General features: G+C 38.5%; 1 protein-coding gene across 1 annotated transcript; it reads right to left on the minus strand.

Moving 5' to 3' along the window:
- Positions 1-18,037: 18,037 nt before the first annotated feature.
- LOC148307896 (uncharacterized) lies at positions 18,038-23,340 on the minus strand. Its single transcript, XM_088262668.1, has 3 exons — positions 23,140-23,340; positions 18,607-22,032; positions 18,038-18,475 (listed from the first exon to the last, which is right to left on the minus strand). The coding sequence occupies exons 1-3, from the start codon at positions 23,338-23,340 to the stop codon at positions 18,038-18,040; spliced, it is 4,065 nt and encodes a 1,354-aa protein (XP_088118794.1).
- Positions 23,341-24,108: the final 768 nt, after the last annotated feature.

Raw genomic sequence — 24,108 nt, forward strand, 5'->3', positions numbered from 1 at the left:
TATCCGAATCATATGTGAAATGGATGTAATTTCAGTTTTATAAAATAAAATTTGCAATATAAAAATAAATAAAAAAAAAGGAAAAAAAAGGATTTCACAAGTTTATGAAATAAGGATATGGCTTGGGATTTTGGTTTGGTCGGTATGTAAGGATTGCATTGCATTTCGAAATTTGATCGACTTCGGATGTGTCGCGTGTCGGGTCCCTGAAAAATCAAAAAGTTCCGAACGGTCGAAGAACGATTCGTACTCAATTTTGCACGAGTGTATATCCATCAACAACCACAGGGGAAGAAAGAAAACACCGCATGAAGTCCCAGCGCTGATCAATCGCCATCAAGAGAGGAATATAAGGTCAGATCTTTTAATTTCATCTGCTATTCATATCATTTATTTATTTATACTTCATGCACAGAAAATAAATAAGTACATTGGCGGTCCTATTGCTAAAAAGCAATATCTTCCAATCAACTAAAACAGACTAGTGACATTGATCAAAACGCTTGATACTATATATAGCTGTTTACAATCAGAAGGTAGATACATAGTAATGGAACATTTAAAAAATACATTAATAACAAATTGATGATAATAAGGAAGGCAAAGGAAAAAAGGAGTTTAGGGAAGGAGGCAGAGGGAATAACTAAGGTAGGAGGTTTGATGGACAGTTATGATTCTAACGATAAATAGTAATGTCTAAGACGTTTCTTAATAGTTATGTAGCTCTTGTGTTTAGTTATAGAGTTTAGTATAGCAATTATTAGCAGGGAAATACGAGATTCTCCCTGTATTTCTGTACGTGGTGAAATCACCGGTCCTTCGAGATTACCATATTTGAGGACGTTAGGTTCACTAATAATTCCCACTGTGGTGCAATCACATTTTTTTGCATTAAATTACTGAAAAATTTACTTAATTGAATCATTTATTTCTTTATCTATATCAATCCATCTTAATGAACAAATAAATTAATAATGTATAATTATTCAAAAGTAATTAGAATCGTAATTTATTTATAAACATGTATTTATTAAAAAAAATAACAGTAATCTGCAGAGCTTGGCAAATATGAAATAACGACGATAATAATAATTATTATCAAATAGCTGTTTGAATAAATGCGCCGAGAAACAGATTAAGAAAAACGAGTTCATTCACTCTACAGAGACCTAAATAATATCGCCTCATCAACATAACTAGTTATCGTATTTTATTTAAACGCAGGATTTTTTTTTTTTTTGCATATGGTGATATAGTGTTGGCAGTTGGTACGGAGGCTTGTTGTTAAGGGAGGCATTATTCGCATTCACGAAAACACAGCGTGACTCGTGTCGGCTCGTGGCTACTAACTACTAACTCACTGTCGATAATAAAAGATAGTCAATATATTACCTACGTCCAAATTATAATTCATCGTCGTGTATTCACCAGACAATTCTATCGAGACGGATTTTCCAGGAGCTAAAAACAAAAGTTAATAACTTTGAAATTATATACCTACAAAAACATAATAATGATATTTAGACGTAGCAACACATTCTGCAGATGAAGAAAATAATATAATGAAGTGGTTATATAAATTTGTTGCGCTAAGTGTTTTCTAAATCAACAAATCATATTTTTTATTATACCTATATCCATATTTATATATAAATATATAAATATTTATATAATTTTATTTTTATTTTTTATTATACATATTTTTTTCGATAAAATGATTGAAAGCACGATTACAGGGCTTCCAAACCGGTTGAAAATTAAACCGGTTAAGTATTTTTAGGGTAATTACTTTCAAACCAAAAACCGGTTCACAGATTTTATTTTTTTGGTATGTTTCTTTTCAAGTATTTTTACCATAATAATGATTTTCGAATTTATTGTTTAAAGATGGTAATTTGACCATATATTCAATATTTAAAAGCAACAATTTTGAGCTCCATATTTTAATAAAATATTTTTTAATAATTGAAAGGTATGAAATTTAATTTAATTTTCTGAGGTCGGTAAGAAAAATCCGAAAAACACGGTTGTAAGGCTTAAGGACAAGGATCCGGTCGATCTTAGAGCAAAATTTGGTCTATCCCAAAATCAAGAAAAATATGTTATTTGTAATTTATATTATTTAGCACTTGCTTTCCCGTCGCCATTTTGTTGGTGTTTAAACATTTTTATTGCTATGTTCTTAACACAACGTATTTAAATCCATATTTTGGTGCTATTTTTTGTTCCTTCAAACATGAAATAAATCTATTTGTTTTAAAAAATATCGGAATTTAATTATTTTTAAGGCACATATCTAATGACATGAGCATTTATAATAACAAAATGTTTTTAATAAATTCAAAGAAAACGAATGATATTTTTTATGAAAATGTAAGCTGGCGGATGCAAAAACTTAAGATTGAAAAAAAGCTTTAAGTTCACAAATGGTTGGACTCCCTTGAATTAGATTAACATACTGCTTACCGTATAGACATAAAATACTTGATTTGTACAAGAAAATATAAAATAGTGATTTTACAAAAAAATACACGCACGTACACAAAATCATGTTATATAGATGGTTTTAGCTACGCAGTGGCGGAGATTTAATCAACAACCCACTGTTCATAACTTTATTTAATTTTTATATATCTACATGATAGTAACCAAAATAAGATCGAAAATTTTCGATATGTCTGGGTTCGTTAAAACAATACGACGAATGTTTAGAACTCATATAACATGTATTAGATCTCACTTATTACCAAAGAAGGAAATCTTGCCTTGAAATTGAGCGCTGCATCAGCGTCTTGTGATCGCCCGTGATCTCTGACCTTCCGTGTACACAAAGTATGAGTGAAATTATTTAACTCCTTGACTTATTTAGCATAAAAATGCTACATCTACAATTTTTTTATTAATTAAAAAGAAGTTGAATAGGCCGTCCTGTTTAGAATGCATTAATTAACAAGTTTTCTGTAATAGAAGATTTCGACAGTCTAATCTTTAATAGGTTATAAAGTGAATTGATTATCCTGTTGGCAAATCTAGTTTTAAAGGTTAACGAAAAATGACACGCATCGTTATTCTTAATTACTGTTAACATCGGCTTTTGATTCGGGATAAGTGGATTATAATGGAATAAATTACAAGTTGCGCTGAAAGAGATAATAATTATTACAAACATCTGGAATATTTTTATGTCGCTGACTAATTTATAGGTTTCAGGCGCGCACAAGATAATAAAATCCGCCAAGTTTTGTATATCTCTGTGTTGAAAAATATCACTTACGATTTACATACTGTTTCCGAGGGAGTTTGCTTACGAACACTTTATTTTCATATTATTTCAATTCGCATTTGATTTTTTTTATTATATTACATTACAAACACCGGAGGAAGTGTTTTATTTCTAATTAGAGGATTTGTAAGAAAAACATATAGTAAAATAAATTGGATAAGCCACGTATACGCGTCAGATAAAAAAGCTTTCAATACAATGATTTTACTAAGTGACATTATACTCCATATCAATATCGACATAACAACCATTAATTTACTACCAGTCTGTATCTGTGCGTTTTTTTTTTAAATATTTCTCAGAAGATATTTGTCAGCTTTTCGCTGTTTCTTATGCATATTTTCTTTTTTACCTCTTCCAAATATTTGGCGTCGCGTCGGTGGAAAGTGGAATCTAAAACCATGAATGATTTAAATGTTAACCCAGCCTCTAGGGGAGGCTCCTGAGGCGCGAGACCCTGCGCCCTATCGCACATTCCTAAGGACGTCCCAAGATAGTTGATATGTAGACGTTAAAAAGAGTTTTATTGACAAAAAATGTGTTTTCATAGCTGTATATATGAAATCGAATGATTTTTTAAAATAAAAATATCTCAATATAGATATAGAAGAATATGGATGTCTGGGTAATTACAGGGCTTATAATCTGTCATAGGCTGGTCAAGTGATCACTTTACTCGCGTCCAACATTTTACATGGTTGTTAACCATAGGTATAATGGTGAATGTTACTCTTGTGTAAAATAATAATTTAACCAGTCCCATATTATTCTTTCTCTATGTTGAGATCTAAAAAGAGTAAAAATATCTCCTAAGTGGAGCAAAACCAGATTTTGGACACACTTAACATGTTGTGGATTTATTATAAAATTTTAAGACAATAGATCAGGATTCGCAATCCCTAACTGATATATTTTTAAACGATTGTATTCTTAAAAACAGCGTCATTGGGTTTAAAATCGCACAGGTTATCTATGTATTAATAATAAGGTAATGCCAATTCAATACACTGAAAAATGCGGACGTCATGAAGCGCGAACTTTCGCTGGAGTAGGAATTTTCGATTCAGGATGCAAACTCGTTTGCCAGGATCGTAGTGTTGTAGGGGATATAGAGGAGGAAAATGGCGTACTACGCTATTCGTGCAGACAGTCAAGGCGCTAGTCGCTAGTTGGTTGGCTGGCGAGGCACGCGGCTGGCGTGGCACGCGTGATGCGCGGAGGAATGCAGCAAGGCCTTTTATGTTATGATAAGTGGATACTACGTTCTACACGTGTGAAAATATCACTCGGTACGTGCGCTTTCCACACTCAACTATTTTCAGATGATTCATCGTAAAAATATGTTCAAATAAGATTGATATTTATATGATGTCTAAATAAAGCGACATACCATTCTGTCTTTGCAAACATTCTTGGCCTCTTCCTCGTGTCTTCGTACATACCTGCCGATTATTCTGATTATTTGAAGTTTTCGATCATGCCCCATTTTTTCCTACTTTCTTTGATTCTATTTCCAACTACATTAACCTCATATATTTTCATCACCCATTCGATCCACCTGCCCAAAACAACTAAATACATAACGATACGAAAAATGACGGCTAACATCGAATGACATTTAAAAGTTTAGTGTATCGCAAGGAGTATTCCGTTATGTTGAAAATTTTATTATCACATTTTTTTTATTCGTGTTCAATAACACGAGGGTGTTTCTTTTTTTTCAATTATTATTTACTTGAGAATTATTTCAGAAATTGAATGATATTTTTAAATAAAAATATTGAATGATATACGAGTACACAAAACTAGAATTATTGATACAATATTGGTACAAAAACAGTCTTCGGATTAATTCTTTCAGCGAAGGCGTTTTACTATCAAAGACAACAATTTCAGATTCTGCTATACGATCTTTACTCAGACCTAAACTTGAGCATCCGTCTTGTATAAATCGATCCTACACAATAAGTACGGAGATACTTTATGGCGATTGTTTATAAGCAGTAGTTGCGACAAGTCGGTGGCTTGGTGACGTCACACGGACAGGTATTCAGGTAGGTCCGGGTTCGTGTCCTTGCGGCGGAGGGGGCAGGATACGTGAAGTAGACTAAAGTCACAATCTGCCATTCGGTATTCATTAACTTCTGAGAAATGGTAACTTTAGCGACGCACGACATACTAATTCTTTGATTTAAAAATTACATTTTTATCTTTAAATTCACGTTGAAAATATAAAGTAAAAAGGAAAAAAACACTACACTTTAAAGGTCTTTAATTAAAAATATGTTAACTCTTCACAGTAATGTGAAAAGCCTGAGCTTATTTCACAATTGATGAAACAAAAATTTCAATGAAAGTAGAATCACAATATTAGCAGCAGAAATTCCATACCTAAAAACACGAATATTATTGATGTTGATATTTTCAGACGTATTTATTTTGTTAATAATTCTTAAGATCTTAATTACATACATTTCAATAACATTGAAAAGAAAAAAGATCGATTTACGACAATATTTTTTTTATACATGTTGTAATATAATTTTATAAATATTCCTAAGTAAAGACTTTGTGATACGTATATGCACTTTACGCTGCGGATAATATGTACATAGTTAGAAAAATAATGTTTTCAGTCTACGAAATGTAGTTTATGTATACATATAAATATATATATATATATATATATATATATATATATATATATATATATATATATATATATACAGCTAAAAACCTGGTGTTGGATTGCAATGTATAGATAACGCGTTTATTTCTAGATTTTTATTTCTTACGAATTTGGTATTTTGAAACCGGTTGTTAACCCGTTTTGTCAGGAACCCTTTTTTTTACCAAACAGAAATAAAGTACAAATTATGTACACTGCGTAGTTAAAACGCTTCTCTTTAAAATCTACGATCTTGGAATTATAATATTATGATATTTACCTATTGTTAAATCGATTAAATCATTGATTATAAATATTAATTGAATCGATAAAAAAATGGTTATTTTTTAAAGCGCAAATTCTTATGGAGTTAAGATATTTAAAAAAATACAAATTCAATTACAAATAGGTAGTCTAGAAGCTTTGGGTTTTAAAACAAGTCAGATACATTAAGAACTAGACTATGTTATAATTAAACATAACTTTTTTTTTTATAATATATTAGTACTCTGAGTAAATATTTACTTTGTATTTTATTAATGTCTAATTACACATTTTTAAATACATAGTAATATCCGCCTGTAAATGAAAGTGGCTAAATCCGAAATGGGAAGATGAGAATGTAATCGAAATTACATAGAAGAATATATATTTTTTATCAATATTTTCTAATATTTATTGATCAAATTAATTTAAACCAACGGTTTAGGAGAAAAAATCTTTTATTTTTTAATAAATTTAATGTAATGGGTACCCAATACGTTTCTTTTATGATAGATAGTAAGACATTTTAAAAGCAAATTTACAATGAAATAATAATAGCCTTTTTTTGCAAATATAAAGATAAAATATATTTATTGAAAACAATTTTTCCTTAGCAATGAGACAACGAGCACGTGTTATATATTCAGTGCGGTCATTTATCACTTTGCTGTGTAAAATAGATAATTATTTGTTAACATATTAATATCGTACATAATTTATATCATCACTCATAATATAACATAATGGTATCTCAAACCTGTAAGTCGAGCGATGCCCCTTTGAACTTCTTTAGCATGCAATGATAGGAGAGGAAAAATTGATACACACATGACTTAGGAATATTTTTATAATTTGATTAGCCAAGATGTTTTATGAACGGTAGCGTAAATTGGCTACCGGACGTGTTGCATGCTTAATAATAAACTGAACTATACCAAAAGTAACTCCGAAAGTGTGACGTCTACACAGATGCATTTAACTCCTTTCACAAAATGCATCTGTGAATAGGTATGCAAATAATTATGAAACATATGAAAATAATTGTTTTATTAATAACGTAGGTTTCCATATAAATCTATTTTCACAAATTTTGGCATGATTACATTAAATAAATAAAGAGTTCAATATAAGAAATACCTGCATTCCATACTCAAAGGTTGATTTACTGTTTTATATGTTTCTTACATTTTTTATATTTTTCCATGTTTCTGTTAAAATCAAATGTTTTCATACAATTTTATCGTTAATTCACCGAATTTAACGTTTTTTAATTATTCAAATAAAGAAAATGTATCTGCATTGGCAAGCTCATTGCTAAGAAATGACATCTTCTAATCATTTTTTTCCAGTGTCAGCCTCCGTAGTGTAATCGGCACGCTCGGCTACCGTTCTGGAGGACCCGGGTTCGATTCCCAGGGGGGGGTAAGAATAAATATGAGTGATTTTTTCTCTGTAATATTTATTCAATATTACCCTGGACTGGTACTTGAAGCGGAGGGCTGATCACCTTTCCTTCATGTGTAAACGATCAAGATAACACTGCGTTTATATGACGCAGTGCCCTATGCATCATTGGGGTGCGGATAAGGGTTTTATTATATTATAATTAACCATTTTTTTAATTGAGTTGCAATAGTGGCAACTGTTTGTACCTTACACACCTGTTAGAAATTAATGGAGAGACAGCGCTCGTTCGAATAAGTGAGATGAAAAAAAACATGAATGAAAAGAAGTTACAGTATGAATGCTTTTATAATTATATATTTTTTAATAACAGTTTTAAATTTTTTTATTTTTTTTATTTTTTGACATCTCATCAAAGATGAAGAAGAATATGGAAGTCTGGGCATTTACAGTTTTAGATAATAAACAATATTGTACATTGATGATCCTATAAGTTGATGAAAGCAAGAAAGAAGAAAAGATATGATATAATATGATGAGACGTTTTATAAAGTTCTTTGTTACCAAAAGATTTTCTCAAAAGCTCTTCAAAAGTTAATGTTTTTATATTGTTTGTCAAATATCTAAAATTTATATTAAATTTGCGCAGTTATATATTTATATAAGTATATATTTGGTTTCATCTTAACCTTAGAAGTTGGACTAGATTCTAGATTTCTGGGTTGTAAGCATGATGTTCCTAATTGGTTTGAATACCATGTACGTATCTAAATATGTACATAAGTAGTAGTATAATTTGAGGTCACGTTTCCCCCCCCCTGTTTATATTATTGCAAATGTATAATTTCTTCCACAAAGACTTTAAAAAGATAAGAGTTAAATTAGCGAGTAGAAAACGAGCGAGAATAATATAATATTTTCAGTTACCGACCAAATAATTAACACGACTGATAAAGTTCAGTGACATGTGATTTTAGAAATAACCTTTAAAAACATTACTTCGTACTGTTACGGTCTGGCGCATTCATAATATGGACTGTGGAAAATATTATTATTACCAAGAGTTTACTTCAAGTTTCTTAGTAACTGCATTGATACTAGTATCTATACATTTAAAACACATTTTAAATAAACTTTGTATTATTCGATATCAAATAAAACTTGATAATTAGCGTATCAATTTTTATAATTAAAACCAATTATCTCAGAATTTTTAAATAAATTAATTATCTATCAGTCTTGTCTTACTTTAAAACAAACAAACAAATTAACCCTGGTTACTGATATTAAGCTACATATAAAATGAGTTATCTTTTTTAGGTAATATGTTGTCGAATGTTAGATAAAAATCTTCTTTGTATGACCTTTTTCGATTTTTTTTTGACGCAAGTACTTTTGAAAAAGTAATAAATAAATATTGAGAAATGATTATTTTACTATAAAATATTCTCTAACGTCTTATTTTGAGGCTTTCGCTTTTAAATCCAGAACGGATTTTAATATTTGAATAGCTGTACATCACTTAACAAACATAATTGTTTCGTCAAATTTCGGTTGATGACTACAAAAAATAACACGTATGTGGGTTACATATACTTTTTTACCTGTGGAAAATCGTTTCATAATATATTTTTTTAAATATTAATATTCACGAAATGATTATGTTATTAAAGAGAACATACATCATAATGTTGCTAGGTTTTGTTTTATAACTATAATTAAATATAATTGTAATCTTTATTTAAATACATAAAATGGAGTTTTTATAATTTCATTAATATGTTTTATTGTACCACGATAGCATTTAAATTTTGTTTCAAAACTTCATCTAACCAACGTCTAAATCAAGAAATGTGTGTTGAGATGGTTTGGGCTTGTGAAAGGAATAAGTGGAGGAAGAACTGTAAAACAAATTTATGAGGCGAATGTGGTCGGTAATAGAAGCAGAAGAAAACCGAAGAAAACTTGAGGTGATCAAGTATTTCAAATACATGAAAGTGGTCAGGTCATGAATAGGAATAATCGGCAGATATCAATGAGAAGATGTATGAATGTGGAAGAGGCGAAGAGTGTTGCAAACACAGATTTGTGTAGCGTTTTGCCTACCCCTGCGGAGAAGTGGCGCGATAGTTAGTGAATATATCATTTTCCAAATAGCAGTAATATACCTCAAAATATATTTCATTCATATTGGATCTTGGCCGCAGGACTGAGCCCTCTGCCTACCTTCACGATCAAATTAACACTACGACCATCCGGTGCGGTGCTGTATGCACCATCGGATACGAACTGACGTAGGTCTTTATGATCATAATCTTCTACAGAGTACTCATAAGTTAATGTCAATATACAAAAAATACGTGAGTGAATTCAAAAAGTTAATGAACGAATTGACATTGTCGCAATGATTCGTTACGCCATTTCGAACACACATATAATAATAATCGTAATGACTATCTTAAATTCGATGGAAAAGTAAATTGTTAGATTGTCGTGTCCGTTTATTGAGATCAGGGTCATGGTCACCCTACGAGGTGTACACACATTAATGAATTATTAAAATACAAGCCATTTTCTAATTTTAAATTCTTCAATCGGAGAATTTCGATACTGATTTGTTCCTCTGACCTTAGTGTGGCCATAATCGTGTCAAGTTCGACACAAATAGAACCAGCTTATCAACAGTCCAACATAATGTAATACGTACTACCAATGTACTCGTACACACGTTCCGTATAGTGTACATTGTTCTTTGTACACTGTAGCACACATATTAAACGCCTTTATCTGTCGATTTAGTGCACAATTTCACTTGTCTAATTTTAAATTGAAATTCAGGTTTAATACTTTAATTAGTGATAAAATCATTCCACCTTTTATGTTAGGAATAAATAAACTGTTCCAAAAAAACATATTTACAATTTTGATGACAGATATTTTTTAACAGTTGAACACCATTAAAATTTTGCAACTAGTATGTCTATCCTCTAAGACAGGCATGGGGAACCTGCGGCCTTAAGGCCGCATGCGGCCTTTTGGCTATTCTAGTGCGGCTTTTTGTCTGATGAAAATTTTTGTAAAAAGGCATTTTTCCATATTTTTTTACAATTGCATTTTTAACAATTTATATTGTAATATAATTAAAATATTTAGTTTATAGCGGGGGTCTCAAAGTTTTCTTTACTGCGGCCTCATGTTGAATCAGATAAGTGAATGTGGCCTTTTGAAATAGAAAGGTTCCCCATGCCTGCTCTAAGATATCAATTTGTATTTTTTATAGCATTTTTGGTACTTTTACAAATACTTATGTAATGTAATAGTATTTATTGCCTTTCTTAAAATTCATGTGGCGACATTTTCTATATTTTGAACCCTTTTTAGTCTTACCTTCACCAACGAAGATAAACCTACATCGAATTTTTATTTTTGATAGATACGTGGCTAAGATGGAAGTCTGAGTATCCCAAGGGTTAAAACCTGGTATTTGGCTGGCTTAGGCGATCACTTTATACACTTCCGTAACGTTCACTATTCTGCCAATTATTAAATATCCATATTGCATTAATTTTGTAAACCTGTAACATGCAATGGTTCGGGTACCTTCCACATGCCAGTAGCATTTTTAATAACTTTGGAAGTATGCCTGATTGTGGCGCCGGTATTTATTTAGCTTGCTGCGTTTGAACATGGGTGAGATTCATTACGAATTAGTTCACATATGTTTTTTTTAGATTATTTGACCACTTGATAATAAACAATATGAAAATTATTATAAATTGTAAGAAGCAAATTAACAAATATTTTAAGAAAAGTTGTACCACGTTTAAAAGTTTCAATGACGATATGACTACAGATTTTATTGAAATCACCCAACTCCGAATTGTTCTAAGTACCTAACGTAACAATCAATACTAAATAATTATTTTAGGGCTTTAGGTGAAGAATGTTTTCTTTTCATTTTCTTTGTTAATTTGTAGGCACGTGTATTATGCTCGTATTATAATTTCGACAGTGTAAAGACATCTACTTTCAAGGAGGCGAACCTACTACTCATAGCATCAGGTGTACTCGTAAAGTGAAGAGTGGGCAGTATTCATTCAAAATGAGTTTCATTACTCTGTCTAGTGTTTGACATTTCGCAAAATGTCTTCGAGTAGGTGGATAACGACATACTCCTCTCACTAAGGCTAGTTATATCCAGATAGTAGGGTAACAGAACCAATGTTGGCCATATTAGACAGTAAGAGGTATATTGCGTCATTCTATTGTTTGGACGGCTTAAGGAAATTAAAAATGTAAATTTCCGTTTTTGTGTGAATATTTTATTTATCATATAAACAGTATATACCCAATAGGCTTTTATGTTAATACGGACAGTACTTTCAATTGAATAAGTTATTATAGAATACACTTGTGAAATGTTCCGCATTTGAACATACCATTTGACAGGCGCCGTGACGTAGACGTCAATTGCAAAATTAATTCAAGAAATATTCATTTTCAACTGGTCTATATACAGTTTCCCTTTTTTGACTATTCTATCTACAGACAAGCCTCCAAAATTAAGGTTTTTCGGGTTATTCCTTTAAATAAAAATAAACAATAAATAAAACATTAAAAGCCGGACTATGTGAGGTAGTACTGTAATTTAATAGTCCGAAGATGAAATAATGGGATAACACGAGTAAGTGTAATGAATATTCATGATTATCATAATATACATAAGTATGTAAGTAGGTAGGCCTTTGTCGACCTTTCTAACGTTCTCGGAAACCAGTAAATGGCAAGGATTTTCATCTCCAGTAATCTCAACATTCTTCCATTCATACTTTCAGTTTTCATTGCTGAAACAACTTATCTTATGTTGATATAAGGAAGTCATGCAATAATTGATTTATTCTGATACCTTATTAATAAATACTTAAGTTTGAATTATTTAGTAATCTATTACAATTCTCTCATTTTTTAACGATTATTTGAGGTTAAGAAGCTTGAAATTCTTCGCTCTAAAACTGCCTTGTTTTTTGTATTTTCCTTACATCATCTGTACTATTTTAATAAATTGCCGTCGTACTGCATCCCATCTCTTTAAAATTGGTGTAATCGCAACCCATTTCGTTAGCAATAATGAAATTTTCAACGATAATATTATTAGAATAAACAATTGATATTATCAAAAAATATCAGTGTACGATTAATATTATAAGAAGAAATATATGTACGTATATTTATTTTCTGAAAATGTAAAACACATGTGACATCTACGATAAACATTTGAAAAAAAAAGGCACAAAGGTGATCAAAAGCAGTTTTTCTTTATCCTTTTCGTTATGTTTTCGTTTCACACACACACACACACACACATATATATATATATTGTATATATATATATATATATATATATATATATATATATATATATATATATATATTGTATATATATATATATATATATATATATATATATATATATATATATATATATATATATATGTGTGTGTGCGTGTGTGTTGTTAATTGATAATACAACGGATTGTCCACGAAGTGTACATTGTTTACCATTTGATTTCAATTTATTATTCTTATTAGAGTTTTTGCGGCTAACCGCCTGCGGCCTACGGAACGACTATACGTATATGTAATATGGACGGTAGCATATACATAAATACCTCGAGCAATGTCTCCCAACTTGATTAAACGTTGCCGAACCGATTGAATAATAAATAATGTATAACTATTCGTGTGGTCATTATTCGGGTAGATAACCGTGGCCTTATTGTGAATAATATTATCTATACGACAGTAAACACGATCGGTTTATACAATATAAGGCCCGGGCGTGGTCACTTCACAACACCAATGGTAAATATGGAATAACAATAATCGAAAGTCACAAATTATATGTAAACTAAAAACAAATGTAAGGTACACAGAAGAGGAGCTTGTCACACGTTATATTCGTAGCAGATTTACGAATCCCGCTTTCTTAATGCATGGAAATGAAGCATGGAGTTGGCAAAAGTAGGATGAAAGTAGACTGAATGCAGTCATAATGCGCTCTCTCAGACAAAGTGCGGTTAAACGATGTATAATAGGTGTTCGAAGGGCGAAATAATGAAGGAATGCAAAGCTGAGATAAGCATTATCGATAAAATTAAGAAAGGTGTGTGGAGATGATTTGGACATGTGGAACGAATGAGTGAGGAAAGAACGATAAACAAATTTATGAGGCGAATTTGTTGAAATAGGAACAGAGGAAGACCGAGAAACACTTGGCACGACGGGTATGCCAAATAATTGAAAGCGGTCAGGTTAGGATAGGAGTCGAAATAATCGGCGGGTATGTATGAGAAGATGAATGAACGTGGAAGAGGCGAAGAATATTTGCAATGACAGAGTGGTGTGGCACTCTATTCTCTCTGCCTATCCCTGCGGAGAAGCGGCGTGATGGTTAATTACTGAGTTAGTTGGCCGTTTTAATGTTTATAATTCAGAGTACTTCAGAGGAACATTGGCAGCGTTCGGGATACACAAGCTATCGAGTGAACGTTGATTTCCCCCATTTTCTTTTCCGTATAGAAGTTATGTCTTTCACCCTGAGTTCCTTCACTCGGGCTAACTGTTTTCCATATAATTCATTCAACTTCTATACGCTAGAAATTGGAGCGCAGGACTGAAATTGATCCAATGTGGTGTCTTACGTACCATCTGGTTGAGAATAGGGATGAGAGGGAACAGAGCAATGAAAATAATATGTTAAAAAATAAATTTGAATAAGAAGAAATGAGATAAGATAATATTTTCAAAACCATGAAAATGTTTTCAAATTTATTCCAAATGGAATTAAGGATCAAATTGCTAAGATATTTTTAAAATAAAAGAGTATAAAACAAAAAATACCATTCAGAAATATGTAACATGCGATGAAAGTATGTAGATTTAAAGCAAGCTGAGGGAATTTAAAAATCGATGATTAAATTATGGTCACAGCATTGTGGAATAAATATTTTTTGTTAATAATTAAGTACAGAATGCAGTTATAATATAATAAGGGATGTAAAATATTAGTTTATTTTAGTAATGTTAAATAATGTTAAATTAAAAATAAATTTAGCAATAATACGAGTAAAACAATATCAATATACGAGAAAGAAAAAGAGGAAGAAAATAATGGTACTTTGGCCAGACGTTTGGCTTTTCACTCGCGCAATATTGCTGTTACCTTTTATTGGGTATATACATATAATGTACAGGGCATACACTACTTGTGTTTGTCAACAAGGTATTGGGTAATAATTTATTGTTCGTTTCGTTTAACACCGACCGCATTAAATTTATGTTTTAAAAGCCGTAAAAGAGATTATCGATAAACTGCTTCGTTAAACTCGTTGTTTTTAAATAATAAATTTTACGGAATCTGGATAATGATAAGAAATTTCACATAGGTACATTCGAGTAGACAAATTTAACGATACATAATTTATTCGGCGATTGCCAAAGCGAGTTTTCGTTTTCCATTTGGAGAGACTGGATGTAATAGCGGAATGGCATAATTCCTTCGGCGATACCATAATATAGGTAATACAGGTCCCAAGGTTGTCGAGAGTCAATAATCTTTTTATGATCCGACAAAATACATTCCGACTTTTTTGTACCACCGACTTTTTGTTAATGTTATTTTGTGTTTTTGTAACAATATTTTCTTTTTGTTAAACGTAGCGAGCGCGCAAAATGTTTTTTTTTTATCTGTATTTTGTAGAAATCAAATTCGCAACAACTTTGTATAGCATTTCGTATAATTTATTTTTATCGACCAATATGCGCATCAATAGATTAAAAAAACAATAGTTAAACCTGTTTTAAGAATTGTCTTAATATTTTTAAAAATGTTTTAGACAGAGCTTTCCACGAATTCTTTGTTGTTCACATGTTCACCATAGATCTAGGGTCTAGGTGAATATTCGTCCTCGTATGACTGCTGTCGACCGGCCAAAAGATGAAAGCATATGGCATCCCCTCTATGTTCCTTAAATCCGCATTTAAAGTTCATAAGACCATTCGTATCAGTGACACAATTTTTGACTGCTTTTCGTTATGTACATTCATAGTTGTTATTCTTATTTTGTAGAATAGCCCCATTTGTCGGAAAACGAGTTTTATTCTGTAGTTAAAAATAATGTCTATTTCAAAATAAGAATGAAGATATTTTTTACTTACTCCTGCAGTGCATAACGATATTGTAATGAGTTGATTCATCTCGTGCGCAATACATCTCCCACGCTCTCTATGGGATTACATACAAGAATGATTAAACACTATTGCGGTCAACTCGGTCGAATTACGTGTGAAAAGTTTTAAATACCATTAATTTGCGAGTGTACACCGAGTGGCGCGTGGTACAGGTTACAGCTGTACCCGCAAAAACACCAATTTAAGGGTTGAAAGGAAGAGAAACGCTGGTTCAAAATAAAACATTAGGCCACTTTTTCTGTCTGCTGAATGGGGTAAATATCGAAAGGTTAGTCAAAAAATACAAACCTGCGAATATTAATGCATACGCATTGGTCAATAAACACAACTTTTAATTTTTCGTACAAAATCTCGTATTTACAAATCCTGTTTAAAAATTGTGTGTTTTTAATATTTATTAAAAACATTATATTTTTATAATATTTTTTGTACAAAGATATTTAAAAAAATATACTTACCAAATATTAACCCCCCTGTATCCTACCCTCATCCATTAAAAATCATCATTATTACAGTAAATTATTGTCACTTTTGTTTTTCGTAAAATTAAAAATGAATCGTCAACCACTTTTATAGAATATACGCTACATTTAGACATACTCGTAAATCAGTTTTTATTACCTGAAATGGCAATATTCTTCAGTTTTTATTTCTCTCACGATCTGCTTGGCATTTGTACATTTTTTGTTCGAAAATATACATTATTATCCACACAATATATAAGAATCAACGTGACCTTTATTATACGGAGAAACAATGTAAATTGACCAAATAATATCTCGCTCAATGCCCGGAATTGGTTTTTAAAAATGTCTTATTACATTTGAGTAATAAAAAAGACAACTTGTGGGTAATAATGTGTTATTTATTTCTTTGATAATGTTCATAACTTCAAAGAAGGAATATAATTCAATATTAATCGAGTCTTTATTTTAAGTTCTAAAAGAAATTAAGTAAAATGTACAAAGAATTTTACTTCGTCCATTACGCGACTCACACAGCGAACTTTGCTTCACAGAACGGACTTTATCATTTTTCATCTTGCCGCTGGAAAGCCATCTGAGTAGGAGTAATCAAATCAATCAATCCCAACTGTTGTCATCAAGGACGTCCTGGTCAAATGGGTCAAATGGGGTTCGGGAGTTTCCCGACACTCTCTATTTAAACTCAGCTGAGGCCAACAGGATCAACGATTTCTACAATAACACCCTTTCCCATTAGAAGAGGGAGAATTTAACAACTCGGAAAGGCTTTTCAAGAAGCCAGCAGCCAAAAAGCAAAGGATGGAATAGAAGGATCTGACTCTGCTAGACTTTCCAAAATCTGAGTCCGCCTAAAATAAAAAATAAAAACTGAGTTTCTTTTCTTATGTTACTGTAACCGGCGTGGGTTACGTGCGATGACTCTCAAAAATGTACACGCCTGGTCTTCTTCGGAATCTCCCAACTATGCCACCGTTGTAAGGGGTGACGTTCCAGACGGCCCCGCCGTACCGAGTTACCGAGTAAGCTGGATACGGACGGAGGTGAATGGATGTATGAGCCGGGAAGAGCGGGCACTGGACCGACAAGTCAACCTCAATAGCCCTGATAAGGGCTTTCCGAAACTGGTCCGTGAATCGGTATAATGAGGCGAAGCGGTCCAGGCTGGCGGCGCGGCGAGTAGTCCAAGGAGCGGGAGCGGAGAAATGAAACACAGGTTTCAACAGTCACACCAGAACTGGTTTATTACCAAAAAATGCGCCCTCTATATACCCGGCCGTGATCGCGTACCGCCCGACAGTGGGAAAGTACAGCCAATCAGCGGCCGGGGGAGAGAGACAGCCATATCTCTGTCTCTCTCTAATGGGCACCGGACGGGCTACACTTTCATACCGTACCGGTGCCGTTCCAACAGTTCGTTATTACATTACAATTTACAAGTTTATTTTATCAGTAATCTATTTATACAACTTAACATCTAGGCGCATTTAATATTAACATTGTCTTATTCTTTCTTACATCTAATACATTCTGTAAATACATGAGAAATCGGTAGAATCCATAGAGGCCCTTCTTCGGGTCGCATTCCGACGGGCGACCGTTTCGCTCGCCGCCAGGCGCCTGGAATTCTTTTTCAGGGCCGCCGTACGGGGTGTGCGATCCGTCCGTAACACTCCCCCCGTGCAGCTAGTCTGCACCTGAATTCTCGGGGACGGGTCGCGCGCCTTCTCTTCTTATTACCGCGATCTTTGCGGCCGGCCTGGTGTAGACCCCCCTAGGGGTCTTTACCTCCACGACTCGTACTTGGCCGTCTGCTGCTTGGTCGGCTCGGGTCACTATTCCCCGCGGCCAACAGTTCCTCGGCAGGTTCGGGTCGACAATTACGACCATGTCGTCCTTCTGGATCGGAGGCGCGGGATCGCGCCATTTCTTCCGTTGGGCCAACGTTGGGAGATATTCCCGCAGCCAGCGCCGCCAGAACATATCCGCGGATCTCTGGGCGATCCGCCACTGTTTGCGAAGGCAGGCTCCTTCGTCGTCTTCGTCGTAATGCGCCAGCGTGGGGTGCGCATTAGCGGTTCCGATGAGCAGGTGGTTCGGGGTGAGGGGTATAGCTTCCTCGGGCTGCAGAGTCACCTAACGAGCCTCTCCCATGCCCCACCCATGTGTGGGGAAGATGGCGGTATGTATTCCCATCTTATGTTCCGAATTGTCAGCTCCGCCAACAATTTTCCATCCTTCCGTAGTTCCGTCACGGCGTCGCGCATCTCTTTGTCGGCGCCGTGGAAATTGGTCCCGTTGTCGGAGTACAGGGCGATGGGGCACCCTCTCCGGGAAATCATCCGCCTCACTGCCATTATCGTGGAGTCCGCTTGCAGTGAGGACGCGAGTTCTAGGTGGATGGCGCGTGTAACCATACACGTAAAAAGAACGCCATAACGTTTTTCCCGTCTTCGGCCGACAGTCACGGCTATCGGCCCGAAGAAATCTACTCCGCAGTGCGCAAAGGGCGGTGCGCCGTACGCAAGCCGGGATGCGGGCAACTGTCCCATCAGTGGGATCCTTGGTCTGCTCCGAGCTGTCTCACATGTCTGACATTCCCGTGATATTTTCTTAGCGGCGTCCCTCAGCCGCAGGATATGATACTTCGTTCGTAGGTCTGCTACAGTTCTTTCTGTTCCTGGATGTCCACCTTTCTTGTGGACATGTTCAATCAATAGCCGCACATATCGGCATGCTCCGTCGAGGACGGGTGGGGCAGTGAGGCCTGCCGCGAATTCGGACGCGGCCTTAAGGCGTGTACCCATTCGTATTATTCCATTGCTGTCCAAGTACGGCGTCGCGGCGTACAGACGGCTTCCGGGCGGGCTTCCCTTTCCCTCCCGCAGCATTTGCAGCTCGTCTTGAAATGAGCTTTCTTGTGACCTCCTAATCCACATGTTTTCAGCGTCCTGCATCTCCGCGGCGCGCAACTCAAACCCCCCTCCGGGTTGTCCTGTGACCGAGTGCCGCCGGCATCTGGAGATGAATCGTAGTACCCAGGCGGTCGTGCGCACCAGCCGGGTCCAGGAGGAGAACCGCTCCACCTGCGGGAGGGCCTCCTCGTTCCTTGTGTGTCCGACAAACTGTCGAACCGGTTTTTCTTCGAGCGCTTCTGCGCTTGGTCTCGTTCGCCCAACTTTCTCTGTGGGCCATTCTGTCTCTTCCTCCCTCAAGAAACGCGGGCCCCCAAACCACAGTCCGTCTCTTGAGAGGTCAGGGGTCCCCTTGTCGCGGGTTCCAATGTCCGCCGGGTTTTCCTTTGTGGGGACCCATTTCCATTCTTCACGCGTGGTCAACTCATCGATCTCTCCCAATCGATTGGCCACGAACGTTGCATATTTCAAAGGATCATTGCGTATCCAACACAGCACCGTGCTGGAGTCCGTCCAGTAGATCGTTCTTACTATCCTCGCCTGACTCTCCCTTTTGATGGTGGCAGCCATCCGTGCCGCCATCAGTGCCGCCTGTAGCTCTAGGCGCGGTATGGAGAGCGGCTTCAGGGGGGCCACTTTCGATTTGGCCATCACGAACGCCGCGTCGCCGGCGTTCACAAAGTAGGCTATCGCACAACAAGCCTGTTCAGATGCGTCGCAGAAGATGTGCAGCGTCACGAGTCGCCCTTTAGACTGTAGCACACATCTTGGTATTCTGCATTCGTTGTTCTCCATCAGCCGGCGCCACTCTGACCATCTCTCAGAGTGCTCCGGCAACAGCGTCTCATCCCAGCCCGTCTTTGATCGCCAGACGGCCTGTAGGATAATTTTTGACCGCACGGTGAGGCACGTAATAAAGCCGACCGGGTCAAAAATACTCATCGTCGCGCTCAGCATTTGGCGCTTGGTGGGGTTCTCGGGGATCGAGGCCATCTCGGTCCCATATTCGAAGAGAAACGTGTCGCTCCTGGGGTTCCACATTAAACCCAGGACTCTTTCCGTTGTATTTGCTTCTCCTATTCTGATGGCATTTTCCGCCTTTTCCTTTTCCGCAATGCCTTTCAGGACTCCTGGCTTATTAGACGCCCACCTCGTGAGCTCAAAGCCTCCCCTTAGGAGCACCTGCCTCAGGCCATGTATGAGGGATGCGGCCGCTTCTTCGCTGTCGGTCGCATCCAAATAGTCATCCATATACATTCGTCCTTGTATGGCCGCCGCGGCGGCCGGAAATTCGTGTGCGTACGTTTGGGCGACCTTGTCGCGGACAAACTGGGCACTACTGGGCGAGCATTTCGCGCCGAACATCATCGATGTCAACATGTACGTTTCGGGTTCATCCCGGCTATTCGTTCGCCACAGGAACCTTTGCGATGGCTGGTCAGCTTCATTGATCCTAATTCGCAGAAACATCTCCTTGATGTCTGCGGCTACCGCCACGGCCCCTTCCCTGAATCGAAGGAGGTTCCCCAACAGCGAGGACAGGAGGTCTGGTCCTGTCAGTAAGTGGTCATTCAATGACGTCCCCCGGTGCTGGGCGGCAGCGTCAAATACCACTCTTATCTTACCCGGCTTGTTCGGGTTACTCACAGCGAAGTGAGGTAAATACCACTCCCTCGGGTGGTGCACATTCTCTTCTGCGGGGTCGAGCTTCACAGCATATCCTTTTCCAATATATTCACTTATCTTGGCCTTGTAAGCCGCTGCCAATGCCGCGTCACGTCCTAGCTTCCTTTCTAGAGAGTGAAGCCTGTTCAAGGCTGCCTGGCGATTGCACGGCAGTACGTCTCCGTCCCGAGCCCATAATAGCCCGGTCTCCCATTGGCCTGACGGGAGCTGTCTTGTAGTATTCTTCAAGAGTTCCAATGCGCGCTTATCGGTTGCGCGATTCCTTTCGGCGGTGGAGACGCCCAATGACTCCACGGCGAAGTTTCTCTTCAATAGCTCGTCCAACCCTTGCTCGACCCGGTTGTTTGGCAGATTGAAGTTGGGGTGTACGGTACCCCCGTACGTTACTGGCCCCAGTGTGGTCACTATGGTCAGCTGACCATCCTCCCGAAGCACTGGAGTGTCGATCGGGAACATGAGAGACGCGTTATCGAGGCCGATCAGCATCTGCGGTCTGATGACGCGAGCTCCAGTCCGCGCGGGCGCGCCACTTTTGTGTACAAGGTCCAAGTCCTTGATGGTCCTCGCCCCGATCTCGAATTCCCCGTTGTGATCACTTATCAAGGTCACCGTTACACGCTGCGACCTGTGTGTGTTGCTTTGTCCAGTCGCACCTTTTATCGTCAGATTCCTTGCTATCCCCGTAGCACCTATCGCGCGGGCGACACCCTCCTCGAGGAGGGTCACAGACGCAGCCTCGTCCAACAAGGCGAACACTTTTGCGGTCCCCCGCGGTCCCTTCAAAGTAACCGGCAGCACTTTGAATGTGACCGGGACCTCACAGTCATTTGTCCACAGCACCTGCGCATTGTCCACAACTTCCTCACTTTTCACGGCTTCCGCGGCACCATCCGTGCGGTAGTGCAGGATTCTATTGTGGTGTCTCCGGCAGATTTCACACTTTCTTGCTTCACACTCGGGCACCCTGTGCCCTGATTCCAAACACTGGAAACACAGTTTGGACAGCCGCACAAATTCCCAGCGGTCGTCCACGGTCTTCTTCTCGAACCGTTTGCATCGGCGTAAGTTATGCCCGCTGGCCTTACAAAATACGCATTCCTTGTCACTCGTCGTGTCGCGCGTCGCAAACACGTGACTCCTTGGCTCGACGCGTCGAGCGTTCTCGCGGCGGGCGGGCTCGGCGCACTTGTCGCGCTGACCCGCGCGCTCCTTGTCTCTGTTCCTCGCCACCATTCTGAACAGACCTCCGTGGCGCGTGATGCCGGCGGTGATCTCGTCAAGCCAAGCGGCGAGATCGTAGATACTGCTCCTCGTCTCGCGGCGGCGATCGCGGAACCAATCCCACCGGAGTTGCGTCGGCATCTTGGCAACCATCTCCGCTAGCAGCTGCGGGTTGTCGAGATAGCAAGCGTCCATCCCGTCCACGGTGGTGATGACGTTGCGTATCGAAACCGCAAAATCCACGACTGCTTCATCCGCGGGGTGGTCGGCGAGACTCGGCATCCTCCGGGCGTCTTCCAGTATCTGCGCGATGATGAGTGTCGGGCTGCCGAAGGCGTCCTCCAGCGTCCGCAATATTTCCGACACGTTGCGCGGATACAGTAGCAGGCCTGCTACCATGTGACGCGCACGCCCTTCCAGTGCGCGCGCCAATCTTCCGATGTTGTCAGCGTCCCCTATCCCCCATCTCTCAGTAGATTGGAGATATGCCGCGTTGAAGCGGCGCCATTCCCTCGGGTCTCCGCTGAACTTGGGCAACTCCGGCGGCTGCCCCGACCATCGAAAGTAGTCCCCGCCTCGGGGTGAGGGCTCCGCGTAGATTGCTCTTCCGTCATCTCTGCGGTGCCGTTCGTCCGGTCGAGCTCTGTCGACCCATTCGCGTACCGGGTAGCGATCGCGTTCGTCCGGTGCGCGCCAACGCAAGCCAGAGGTTTTCATACGCCTCGGCTCCGCGTTGCCAGTAGGCGCCGGGCCATGTCCCCCGGGCGCTTCTCCTCTGTGGCCGGTCAGTTCGTCCCGCGATTCCCCAGCGAATCGCGTAGGTTCCGGATCCAACACCGGAACCGGTAGAGCTGCGGCCGATGTCCTGAATCCCGTTCTGGGCTGATTGGCGGCGTCGTCCTGCCGCGTTCGTAGGTGGGTGGATTGTTCGACACCCGCGATAACCTCCCCCCCTGGGGAGCTTACGTTAGCTGCTGTGCACTTCGACAACAGCTCACGGAGTTGCTGGAACTGCCTCTCGTTGCTGGCGGCTAGCTCCGCCATCTGGCGGCGCAAGTCGCTACTCGTATCAGTCCGGACTGAACTGACAGAGTCCCGATCCTCCTCACGGCGCTGCTCTTCGGGCTCCATGGCGACGTTGCGTCCCGACCTCAGGGATGCAGGCATCGTAGCTGGAGACTGCGTTGAAGGATCCGGCTCGAAGGACCAAAATGTAACCGGCGTGGGTTACGTGCGATGACTCTCAAAAATGTACACGCCTGGTCTTCTTCGGAATCTCCCAACTATGCCACCGTTGTAAGGGGTGACGTTCCAGACGGCCCCGCCGTACCGAGTTACCGAGTAAGCTGGATACGGACGGAGGTGAATGGATGTATGAGCCGGGAAGAGCGGGCACTGGACCGACAAGTCAACCTCAATAGCCCTGATAAGGGCTTTCCGAAACTGGTCCGTGAATCGGTATAATGAGGCGAAGCGGTCCAGGCTGGCGGCGCGGCGAGTAGTCCAAGGAGCGGGAGCGGAGAAATGAAACACAGGTTTCAACAGTCACACCAGAACTGGTTTATTACCAAAAAATGCGCCCTCTATATACCCGGCCGTGATCGCGTACCGCCCGACAGTGGGAAAGTACAGCCAATCAGCGGCCGGGGGAGAGAGACAGCCATATCTCTGTCTCTCTCTAATGGGCACCGGACGGGCTACACTTTCATACCGTACCGGTGCCGTTCCAACAGTTCGTTATTACATTACAATTTACAAGTTTATTTTATCAGTAATCTATTTATACAACTTAACATCTAGGCGCATTTAATATTAACATTGTCTTATTCTTTCTTACATCTAATACATTCTGTAAATACATGAGAAATCGGTAGAATCCATAGAGGCCCTTCTTCGGGTCGCATTCCGACGGGCGACCGTTTCGCTCGCCGCCAG

This window comes from Brachycentrus maculatus, unplaced genomic scaffold (genome assembly GCF_059751285.1).
Source record: "Brachycentrus maculatus isolate JH-2025_06_01 unplaced genomic scaffold, ASM5975128v1 h1tg000186l, whole genome shotgun sequence".
Classification (NCBI taxonomy): domain Eukaryota; kingdom Metazoa; phylum Arthropoda; class Insecta; order Trichoptera; family Brachycentridae; genus Brachycentrus; species Brachycentrus maculatus.

Bases quoted from the DNA above. Each gene is read 5' to 3' on its own strand.
- LOC148307896 (XM_088262668.1), bottom strand. From the start codon at position 23,340: ATGCCTGCATCCCTGAGGTCGGGACGCAACGTCGCCATGGAGCCCGAA. The intron at 22,033-23,139 runs GTAAGCTCCCCA...GTATTTTGTAAG, and splicing joins CGAAGTGCACAGCAGCTAAC to GCCAGCGGGCATAACTTACG. The intron at 18,476-18,606 runs GTGACGGAACTA...GTGACTCTGCAG, and splicing joins ACAAAGAGATGCGCGACGCC to CCCGAGGAAGCTATACCCCT.